Raw genomic sequence first — 10,639 nt, 5'->3', positions numbered from 1 at the left:
TGCTATCCTTAAGGAAAATGTAGAGTTCATAAGTTTGTGCATCTGTCATCAAGTGTAATTTTTCCAAGCCAAAGAAAAACTCATAACTTATGTCTCCAAACCTTCCTTGTACTCATTCCACGAGCGATTAAAGTTTTCACTTCCGTCATACCGGTTCTGGATGACCATCCATCCGGATGGAGCGCACCTAGCTTGAAATGTGTTTATTCCACGAATTTTAAATTGAAAAAAGGTAATTGTTGTAAAGTTTGGACATTGCTCTGTATATTTGTATGTTGCCAGCTCATCAATTGTTAAGTTTAGCTTCTCTGATAAGGATTGTGTGCTCTTAATTTGATCTCTTAGGTCTTTAATTTCAGTATCTTTAGTATTCATTTGTGTAGTTGTAACTTCCGTCAGATTGTCGAGTCTGTCTTGCAAAGTCTCTTGGTTAATCAGTTTGTCCTTAAGCTGTTCTTTTAGGTCATTGATTTCTACAATGTTGTCCTGGATTTTACCATCTTTACGTGCAGTTTCAATCCTATAGTTCGTTATAACTTCCGTCAGATTTTTTAGTCTGTTTTGTAAACTTATGATCTCTTGTTCCTTTGTTTTATTGATTTGTTCAATTAGGTCTTTGATTTTTTCGTAGTTTTGCGTATTTTGTTGTGTATCCTTGGACTTTAGTTGTTCAATATTATCCTGGATTTGACTATCTTTACGTGAAGATGCATTCATATAGACCATTATATCTTCCGTCAGATTTTCTAGTCTATTTTGTAATTGTATGATCTCTTGGTTTTTGAGTCCGATATTTTCTCTTAGCATATTGATATATTTTATATGTTGTTCATTATTTAAATATATTTGCCTGTCTTTATTTTGTAGTAGAGTCTGCAAATCGGTTATGGTGGAGGCCATAACCTTCTCTGTAATATTCACATTACCGCGGATATTTTTTGCGTGTTCCGATGTTACGAGATTAACGAGAAACGTCTGCATTGCTGAGAAACAATATCCATTGCAATCGGTTCGAGTGTTATTAAAGTTTAATGATAAGTCTGGATTCACTGAGAACTGTTTTAGCGCCTCCGAAAAGGAAAACCAAAGAATTAAAACGAAAACAACCGACTTCATTATTTCGAGCTTGCGAACTGTGCCACCGATGGAAGGGAACTAAACTGCATTTTTCAAAATAAATGTATTGTGTGTGCCGTTTATTTTTTATCGAACAATGATAAAGTACATGTTCATGTGTATATATGTATGTACATATATAAATTGAATAAGCGAGAAATTTCCTTGATAAGTCAAAATGGTTTAAGTTCTTCTTTAACCATGCGTCATCGTCATCTTCTCCTTGGTAAGTTTCTTTCCTTCACTTATGGTGTATCAGCAATTATATATCCAGTCTGTATACATAGTCCCAAAATATTTTATTGTGGGAATATAAAACAATTTCCCTCAAAGTTTCAAGGCAAACAAAGTTTTTACTCAGAAGGCGCGTCATCCGGATCTCGTTTAGTTTATATATAATATGACTCTTTTCCGGACTTTTTCGGACATAAACTGATATTGTTTTAATTAAAACATGACACTTTCAGCTAGTTAAGATTTAGCTAAGATTTATTTAGTTTATTATTAATTAATAAATGGTAAAATTAACCAAGATATGTACCTCTTGTTCAGGACAAACTTCGATGCTATGAAAGATTCCATCGCCATGGCATGATATCTTATGTCAGAAAAGGTTAAGCCGGCCAGGGGAATGGGAAGTCACAAATGAACTAAACTTTGTCTGGAGAACATCATACATACGAACACTACAATTGCACAAGCACATCATTTCTCAACAAAACAACAATGAAACGCTTACATGTGGATAACTACGTTCCGAAATACTATAGCGGCAAGTGGTCCTGGAACGCGGAGAAAGATTGTCTCCACTTCGAACCGCACAATGATCTAGAAGACGCCAGGGAGCGATACATCATTACCAACGGGTACAGGTTCTTGAGGACCATGGACCAGGAGGAGGAGATTATCTTCCGGCAGGAGTATGTGCGAGCCAAGAGCACCTTTGACGGTGATACCGTTATAATCGAAGATATAAAAGATCTGGTCCTATACATGATGCCACCCGAATTTTTGACCTACAAATTTGTACAGTTTATGTACGAGCCGCAGGTGGATGAACTGATCCATTCCCTCATTATATACTTTGAGTACTACGTGCGCATGGTCGAGTTCGTGCTGATTCGTCGCGATGAGATCTCCGGCCAGATGGCCCAGATGCAGAGTGAGCAGACCAACGACATGAAGCGCACCTTGTCCGTATACTTGTCCCAGTATCGCATGCTGGTGGCCCGCAACTACTGTGAGATTATTAGAGGCAAAGAAAATATGGCCAAGTTCTACCATCTGAATGTGGTCACCAAAATCTCCGCCACGATCCGGGACAAGTTCTTTCACGAGCAATTCCTGACCGTTCTCGTCCAAATAGTCTGGATCGCCATGCATCGCCGAGCGTACTTCGCCATCGAAATGGAAATGAATCGCCTGTTTCGCTCCGAGCACTTCGTGTCCGCCCACGACAAGTATCCCGTCTTCTCCGCAACGGAGCGTAGTCTTCTCTACGGCAAGAACAGCAAGAACGTCAACTATCGTGCCCAGGAATCGCCTTTGATCCAGGAGCTAAAGCTCGTTCCTCCAGCGGACCTGCCCATTTTGTGGATAGGGAAGCGCATGTACAGAGGCACAGACATTCGCATTGCCGAGATGGAACTGGAATATATTGTGCCCGGACCCCAGCTTTGCCTAATCGATGTGGCCCACGGTATTCTGGGACATCCCAAGTACCTGTACAACACCCTTCTGAACCTCGATTGGCCTGCTGTGCGTTACTCCAACTTTACAGAGCAGAACGATCCGTACCACATAATCAGGCGACCGAACTTGACGATTCCGAAAATGAATTGCCTCCATATGCGTAAGATGAACGAGAGATACGAGAGCTTCTACAAGATAAAAAAGGTTGTTAAGCCTTGCAGTCATCAACGTATTTCCAAGTGGCTCAAGCGCAACACGCTTATCGAGTTCCTTCGGTCTGGAGGTCTCTTCAAGAATGTAGTCTCGCGCGCAGAAAAGGAGTTGACGGACAAAAGCATCGGGCCAAGGGTGGATCAGATTGTGTCCCGTTACTTCAAGGTTATTTCCACCATACGCAAGGGTGATGCGAAGGAAGATGACAGAGTTAGTGTTTCGGCCAGTAGATATTCGGTCAAAAGCAACAAATCATGACATTAGTCACATTTCTAATGCAATTTCAGCATATAATGCTTTCATACATAACTATATATAAATATATGTTTTTTAACACCAACTTTAGTTATGACTATTTTTGCTAAGGGGTCGATCATATCCATTGATGATCCTTAAGGATTCGCAATTCGCAAACCCTTAAAACTGTAATTAACTTAAATCAACTAAAGAAACCACTGATTATAGAGAAATTTTAAGGCGAAACACCAAAACCTTCTGTATATTTTAAAACTTATCCCTAGAAAGAAAACCAAACTCGGATATTATTCTAAAAAATTATACATTTAAAAATGTGGATATTTTTGGAATCAGCAGGAATGAAGCGTTTACCCTTGTCCTGTATTACTTTAGTCTAAAACAGACCCTCGATTTCGCCGGTCTGCGTGTTCAGATCAATGTCGTAGATAGCCGGGCGAGTGGGAAGACCTGGCATTTTGGTAACCTCTCCGCACATGGCCACCACAAATCCGGCACCGGCAGAAACGTATACATCCTCTACGTCCAGGGTGAAATTTTTCGGGGCACCCTTGATCTTGGCATCGCCCGTCAAGGAACCCGAAACCTTTGACATGCAGATGGGCAGATTGCCAAAGCCCTGGACAGGAGTCAGAAGGAAATACAAATTAGTCACCAGAATGTTTCCAGGAAATACGCTCGACTTACCGCCTCGGTCAGACGCTTGACCTTCTCCTCAGCCGCCGGTGTGAGGACCACCTTGCCGGCTCCATACATGGTTGTGGCGATCTTGGTCATCTTGTCTACCAGCGGCAGATCCAGGTCGTAGAGCAAACGGAAGTTGTTACCCTCCTCACAGGCCTTGATCACAGCTTCGGCCAGCTCAACGGCACCAGCTCCACCGTCCGACCAGTGGGTGGAGACCACTGCGGCATAAGCACCTGCCTCCAACGCCGCCTTCTTAATCAGCTCGTGCTCCGCGGCCGTGTCCGCTGAGTGGGCATTCAGGCTCACCACGACCGGCATGCCGAAGGCCCTGCCATTCGAAATGTGCTGCAGAAGATTGGGCAGACCCTTCTGCACCAGCTCTAGATTCTCTTCTGTGTATTGCTTGTTCAAGGGGGATCCGGGTGTGACCGGTGCTCCGCCTCCGTGCATCTTGATGGCCCTGACTGTGGCCACCAGCACCATGGCATTGGGCTTGCGTCCGGATGTGCGGCACTTGATGTTGCAGAACTTCTCCATGCCGATATCGGAACCGAATCCAGCCTCTGTGCAAACGAAGCCATCCTTGCCCACCAGCTTCAGGCCGATTTCGTCGGCAATGATGGAGTTGCAACCGTGGGCTATGTTGGCGAACGGTCCGGCGTGCACCAGTACGGGGGTGCCCTCTAGGGATTGCATGAGGTTCGGTTCCAGAGCGTCCTTCAGGAGAACAGCCAAGGCACCAGTTACACCCAAGTCATCAGCAGTCACCGGCCTGCCGGCCTTGTCAAAGGCCACCACCATATCGGCCAGCCGTTGCTTCATGTCCTCCAGGCATCGGGATAGTGCCAGCACGGCCATGATCTCGCTGGCCACCGAGATGGAAAAGCGGGTCTCCCTAGAGAATCCCTTCTCGGTGGCCGATTGGCCAACGGTTATGCTGCGCAGGTACCTATCGTTAATGTCGACCACACGCTCCCACATGATGGTCTCCGTATCGATGTCCAGGCGGGCGAAGGAGCCATACTCCTCCGCGGAGAGCGAATCAGGATCCGTCTTGGTGATGCCTAGCTTCTGCAGGCGGCGGAGCTGGATGGCGCTAAACTTCCGCACGCCCTTGACCCGCGGAACCAATCGCTCATACAGGGCCTGATCCTTTTGGGTATTCTCGTGGAAAATGCGAGTGTCCAGCTGGGCAGCCAGCAAATTATTGGCTGCAGACACGGCATGGATATCGCCCGTTAGGTGAAGGTTGAACTCCTCCATGGGTATCACCTGTGCATAGCCACCGCCAGCGGCTCCACCCTTGATGCCGAATGTGGGTCCCTGGGAAGGTTGCCTTAGGGCTGCCATGGTGTTCCTCAGCTTGTGAGCTCCCAAAGCCTGGACCAGGCCCATCAGTGTGGTGGTCTTGCCCTCGCCCAAAGGCGTTGGTGTCATACCGGCCACCACAACGTAGTTGCCCGCCTCCTTATCCGCCAGACGCTCCAGCACGGAGAGCGAGATCTTGGCCTTCTTGCTGCCATACAGCGAAACCTCGCGCGCCTCGAGGCCAATCTCCTTGGCCAGCCAGGCAATATCCTTGGGCTTTTGGGCACGGGCAATCACTATGTCGCTGGGCACTGGTCGGAGTGGCTGAATGGGCAGGGGCTGCAGGGTCCACTGGGTGCTTACATGGCGCTCCAGAGCTCGGGCCGCCGACCGCACGGTGTTCTTCATCAGCATGGCCACTGTCATGGGTCCCACGCCGCCGGGCACAGGCGTTATATATCCGGCCACCAGCTTGGCTTCCTCGTAGGCCACGTCTCCCACAAGCCGCGTGCCACTGGATTTCGTGGGGTCTGCAAGGATGCGGAGGGGATTAGTCTCGGAATGTCAAGATCGGTTGTTTGTTTCCATCAAGTGCTGTGCCCTAACTAAGTCTCGGACCGAAAGTGTTTCAAAACAAAATCATTTCTTATCTCAGCAGGGGGTTAGGAGTTCCACCCCGGGGAGGTCGAGCGCATTGATAAGCGACAGACGGAAAACCGTAAAAACAAATGGAAATATTTTGAAAAATTCAAGAGAAAGTCTTTGAAGCCGAAAAACCTAACTAGAGGAAGAAAAACCTTACCTGGCTTCACATTGATGCCACAATCAATGACCACGGCTCCGGGCTTGATCCACGATCCCTTGACCATTTCGGGCACGCCAATGCCAACCACAAGGATATCTGCACTTCGGGTGATCTCGTCTATGTTGCGGGTTTTCGAGTGGCACACCGTCACCGTGGCATTGGCCCACTTGAGCAGCTCGGCAGCGGGCGTTCCCACAATCTTGCTGCGGCCCAGGACAACAGCCCGGGCACCGGCTATCTCCACGCCGGTGCGGCGGATCAGCTCCAAACAGCCCCAGGGCGTGCAAGGCAAGAATCCAGCCTGATCACCAATGGCCAAACGACCCTCGTTGACGGTATGCAGGCCATCGACATCCTTTTCCGGCGACACGGCATCCGTAATCCGATGCGAATCGATGGCGGTATCGCAGTCCAAAGGCATCTGCACAATGATTCCGTGGACGCGAGGATCATCGTTCAGCTCGTTGATCTGCAAGGAAAAAACCAAGAATTTTTATTTGGTGCCCCGCCGCTCGATAGTTGCATAATCCCACTTACCTTATCAAGCAGCTCCACTTCGGTGATGGATCGGGGCAGCCTAACGTGGACGGCTTCGATGCCTATCTCCGTGGCGGCCTTGATTTTCATGCGGATGTAGACGTTGGAGTCCTCGCGTCCACCCACCTGAACGATCCTTAGACCAGGCACAAAGTTCGCCGAGGTCTTGCCCATAGCCGCCACCTCGTTTTGCAGCTCCTCGCGAATGGATCTGCCAATGGAAATGGGTGGATATTGGGTATATAGGTACATATCCTAGGATCCTAGAAGGCACAACTCACTTGGCCACCGCCGTGCCCGATATGATCTTTGCCTCACTCATCCTGACCGCCGGCTCTGCTGTCCGCTCTCCGCTGAAACGTAAACGTGTAGCTCCGTAAAGTATTTTAAACTGGAAACCCAATGCCACCGCCTCAGTAGCCACGCCAACTCGGATCGCGCAATGCAACTGAGCGGAGTGGCCGCCGAGCGCTCCTATCTATAGCCTAGGTGTGCCGGTCAGCCCCTCTCTCCGACTGCTAATCCCGCTCCCTTATCAGCCGCCTTCCTAAAGATTATCGGTTTCGGGTTTCTCGCGGGTCACATCTTTCGATTGGCAACCGTAAATAACACCGGCTGACGTATGAGAGCCACAACATGATCTCCGCGAGGAAAACAACCGCAAAATGTTTGGAAAGTTGGAAGAGGAAACCTACACACACAGATCCCTGGCTACTCGATCGTGGAAAATTGCTGGCAAAAGTGATTTCCATATCAAATCGAAATGTTACTGATATTGGAGAGCACTTGAAAGAGTGCTCAAGAGTTCAACAAGATCATAAAAAATACATTGTACCATGGAGATGATAGCGGAAGGGGGTAATAAAATGTAAAGATTTCAAAGGAATTCGAAAATAAATTATAGAAATTCTATAAGAATTCTTAAAGAAGATTAAAGAAACCAAATATTCTTGAAAAATTTGTATTATAATAAAAAAAATATATATTTAAATTGTAATTATTTAATGTTAGTATAAAAGGGAAAGTACAAGCACGGAATCGAATCAAGCTTCATACATAATTTTCCTTTTAAAAAAATATAAAAGGAAAACTTAAACTTTGAATATTTTAAGCCCTAAACAAAGGAAAACAGATTAGTTTGCTTAAACTATCTGTTTGGGATCCCAAACATATCTTATATAATTTCTATGTTTAATTTTTACTCAATAAATCTCAAACCAAACCCACTGTAGGCCACCAATTTCCCCTACCTGGCAATTAACAGCCATGTCCTAATCAATCTAAACAAAAATCGCCTCGAGCCCAAACAATTTATGCACGAGAACCACAAATAACTCCGGTAAATAGATAAACCCCCCGTCTTATCAGTAGGTGCCAATTGGTTGGACAGATAAGCGGAGCAAACCCGATACACAGAGAGCCTAGAGAATTAGGCAGAGTACAACAGATTTAGAGAGGGAACACTAGACCGATGAAATTTATTGATATATCTCTTAGTTTATTTTGACGGCTGCTCTCAGCTTGGCTGAACGACTGCGCGTGTTTTTGGCCACCTCCTCGGCATCTGGCACGATGACATGGCGATGAAGCTGCATCCAATTGGACTGCGTCAGGCTTTCCAATACCTCCGGATCGTCGATGGCAAAGTGACTGGAATATTTCAGAGGGAGGGCATTGGCGGCTCCGGCTTGGACATTCCCGTTAATGTGACGCTTAACGATGGTGTCCTCCAGCGAGTGGAAAGTGATGGTGACCAGGCGGCCCTCTGAACGAAGAATTTCGTTGGCCAACACCATGCCATAGTTGATTTCGTTAAGCTCATTGTTCACAAAGATGCGAAGCGCTTGGAAAGTTTTGGTGGCCGAGTGGGAGGGCCTTTGAAGCTTATCCCTCCGGGGTCCACTGCCCAGGATATCCTCTACTATATCCGCCAGCTGCCACGTGGTCTGAATCTTTACGAGCGACTTGCGTGCGTCTATCAAACCTCGGGCTATCTTCTTGGCCGCCTTCTCCTCGCCGTAGTAGCGCAGGATCTTGGCGAGATCTCCCTCCTCCACGTGGGCCAACACATCGGCAGCAGTCACTCCCTCGCTAAGGCCTCCATCCATGCGCATGTCCAAAGGACCGTCCTTGGAGATGGCGAATCCCCGTTCAGCCTCGTCAAACTGCATGGAACTGCAGCCGAAATCGAAGAGCATCCCGTCCACCGAGTGCTTGGCCAGGCCATGTTCTTGGAAAAGCTTTGGTATATCGGAGAATTTGCCCAGAAGAGGAATCACTCTGCCCTTGTACTCCTCCGACTCGCTCATCTCTTTGGCTAGCTTGTGGGCCACAGGATCACGATCCAAGGCATAGATCTTCGCCTCTGGGCACTTCTCCAAGAGGCGTCTTGTGTGACCACCAGCTCCAAAGGTCATGTCGAAGTAGGTGCCTCCTGCGACGGGTTGCAGGTATTCGATGGCGGTGTCACAAAGCACAGGTACATGAGGAGGACTTGCAGCCGCCTCTGCAGCAATAGAGTTTTTTCTTAAACATTCCAGTCTCAGTCTAGTGGGGATTAGGAGTCGCTTCATCATCTTGGTTACTTCCGTTTGGAGCCAGCTCCCTCGTTGATATACTGCAGGAATTCCGAGCTCAAGACCTGACTGCACTGGGCGGCCGTCAAGCCAGTTGCCGTGGACTCGTGGATGCGGGGATACTTCTTGGCGTAAACGTTGTTGGAGAGCCTCTCCAGGGCGCCGATCTGGCGGTCCAGCTCCTTTTCAGTTGCTCCGCTCTCGAGGCTCGTGAGCTTGGTCACCTGCTTGCGGATCTGTTCGCCGAGATCCCTTTTAGAGGAGAGAAAGTTTTATTGCAATGGCAAATGAAGTGGGGATGTGTGTGTGTGTTTGTGTTTTCTGTGGCGGATGTTCGTTCCAAGCAGCACAGCTGGCAGATTGTTCTCTTTTCCTGGAAGCTTTTACTAGCTCTCGGTTTTGGTTAGGCGGTGACATTAACAACTGTGAGGGGCAAGCCATAAAGTAAACCCAGTTGTTGACCACATTTGCAGAAATATTTTTAGTTTATTATTTTACCACGTAACGTAACCCAAAGAAAGAAATAAGTGAAAAATAAACTAGCAAAACTAAATAATTACATTTTAATTTAAAATTTGACTAAACCCTTGCTATTTTATTAATGGCAAACCATTTTTCCACGTGAAGTGATAAGCATTTGGAATCTAGTATAGAGCGAGTTTTTTCACTAAATATCCAAAGATCACATTTTATTACAAATCTCATGAATTAAACCAATTTTAAATCGGAATATTTATAAGTGGATTACAAGCAAAATTATAAAACTTACATCTCAGGGCCCAGAATAAATTCCTGCGGCTCCAGCTGATAAGTAAACTTGGAAGCCATCTTTTTAACCACAAATAATTAGCACAATGTCTGAACGTTCGTAAAACAGGTAAGACAATGAGAGCCATGTAAGCTCTGTAAGCCAGGTTTAAGTAATTACAACCCACGATCCACATCAGAACAGGAGAACGAAGCTCACGTTCCACAGGCCAAGAACAGCTGTTGGAACCCATGTGGCTTGTTGCCGGCAGATAAAAACACCTTAAATATCAGCGAAATTTCTCAACATTTGCATAATACGAAGCTAATCTGGCAAACCACAATTAAAACCAACATTGCATAGCATTGTCATAACATTTTAAAACAAATAAAACGAGTTTCCACATATTAGATAATCTCCAGGGGCCGCCCAGAACGAACATTCTTGATGTGTGCAGGCGTGTTGTTCGTTAATAATACAATGCTCACCTGCCGACTTTCGATTTCTCCGCTGGCCACTTTTCAAGTACTCGCAGGAAGCGCTGGTATTGCGCCGACATAATATAATTGTTGTTAGAATTAAACAAATTGAAAATTCAGCAACAAAAACAAATAGCAGCTGACAAAGTGTGCCCGAACAGCGTTTCCTTCGAATTGCTAAACATTTTACCGAACTGGTCACACTTAAGCGAGAAGTCTGGCA

At 46.6% G+C, this 10,639-nt stretch overlaps 3 protein-coding genes across 5 annotated transcripts; 1 reads left to right on the top strand and 2 right to left on the bottom strand.

Annotated features, from left to right (window-relative positions):
* The first annotated feature begins 1,729 nt into the window (after window positions 1-1,729).
* On the top strand, window positions 1,730-3,361 carry LOC108077643 (protein phosphatase 1 regulatory subunit 36-like). Its single transcript, XM_017171057.3, has one exon. It carries the CDS (start codon window positions 1,843-1,845, stop codon window positions 3,277-3,279), a length of 1,437 nt encoding a protein of 478 aa, XP_017026546.1. The 5' UTR covers window positions 1,730-1,842; the 3' UTR covers window positions 3,280-3,361.
* Window positions 3,362-3,480: 119 nt separating this feature from the next.
* pug (pug C-1-tetrahydrofolate synthase, cytoplasmic) lies at window positions 3,481-10,582 on the bottom strand. Of its 3 annotated transcripts, none has more exons than XM_017171177.3 (6): window positions 10,426-10,569; window positions 6,895-6,966; window positions 6,614-6,824; window positions 6,074-6,545; window positions 3,964-5,801; window positions 3,481-3,895 (listed from the first exon to the last, which is right to left on the bottom strand). In XM_017171177.3, exons 1-6 carry the CDS (start codon window positions 10,494-10,496, stop codon window positions 3,653-3,655), a joined length of 2,907 nt encoding a protein of 968 aa, XP_017026666.1. In that variant the 5' UTR covers window positions 10,497-10,569; the 3' UTR covers window positions 3,481-3,652. The 3 variants fall into 3 exon arrangements, with proteins under 3 accessions (XP_017026666.1, XP_017026665.1, XP_041630455.1); XM_017171176.3 differs by lacking the exon at window positions 10,426-10,569 and adding an exon at window positions 9,959-9,976; XM_041774521.2 differs by lacking the exons at window positions 3,481-3,895; window positions 3,964-5,801; window positions 6,074-6,545; window positions 6,614-6,824; window positions 6,895-6,966 and adding an exon at window positions 9,195-9,441 and having other exon boundaries at window positions 10,426-10,582.
* On the bottom strand, window positions 8,086-9,189 carry LOC108077724 (probable methyltransferase-like protein 15 homolog). Its single transcript, XM_017171178.2, has one exon. It carries the CDS (start codon window positions 9,187-9,189, stop codon window positions 8,107-8,109), a length of 1,083 nt encoding a protein of 360 aa, XP_017026667.1. The 3' UTR covers window positions 8,086-8,106.
* Window positions 10,583-10,639: the final 57 nt, after the last annotated feature.

Source organism: Drosophila kikkawai, chromosome 3R, assembly GCF_030179895.1.
Source record: "Drosophila kikkawai strain 14028-0561.14 chromosome 3R, DkikHiC1v2, whole genome shotgun sequence".
Taxonomy (NCBI): domain Eukaryota; kingdom Metazoa; phylum Arthropoda; class Insecta; order Diptera; family Drosophilidae; genus Drosophila; species Drosophila kikkawai.
The sequence above is the reverse complement of the archived record's forward strand: the minus strand, read 5'-3'. Positions and strand labels throughout refer to the sequence as shown.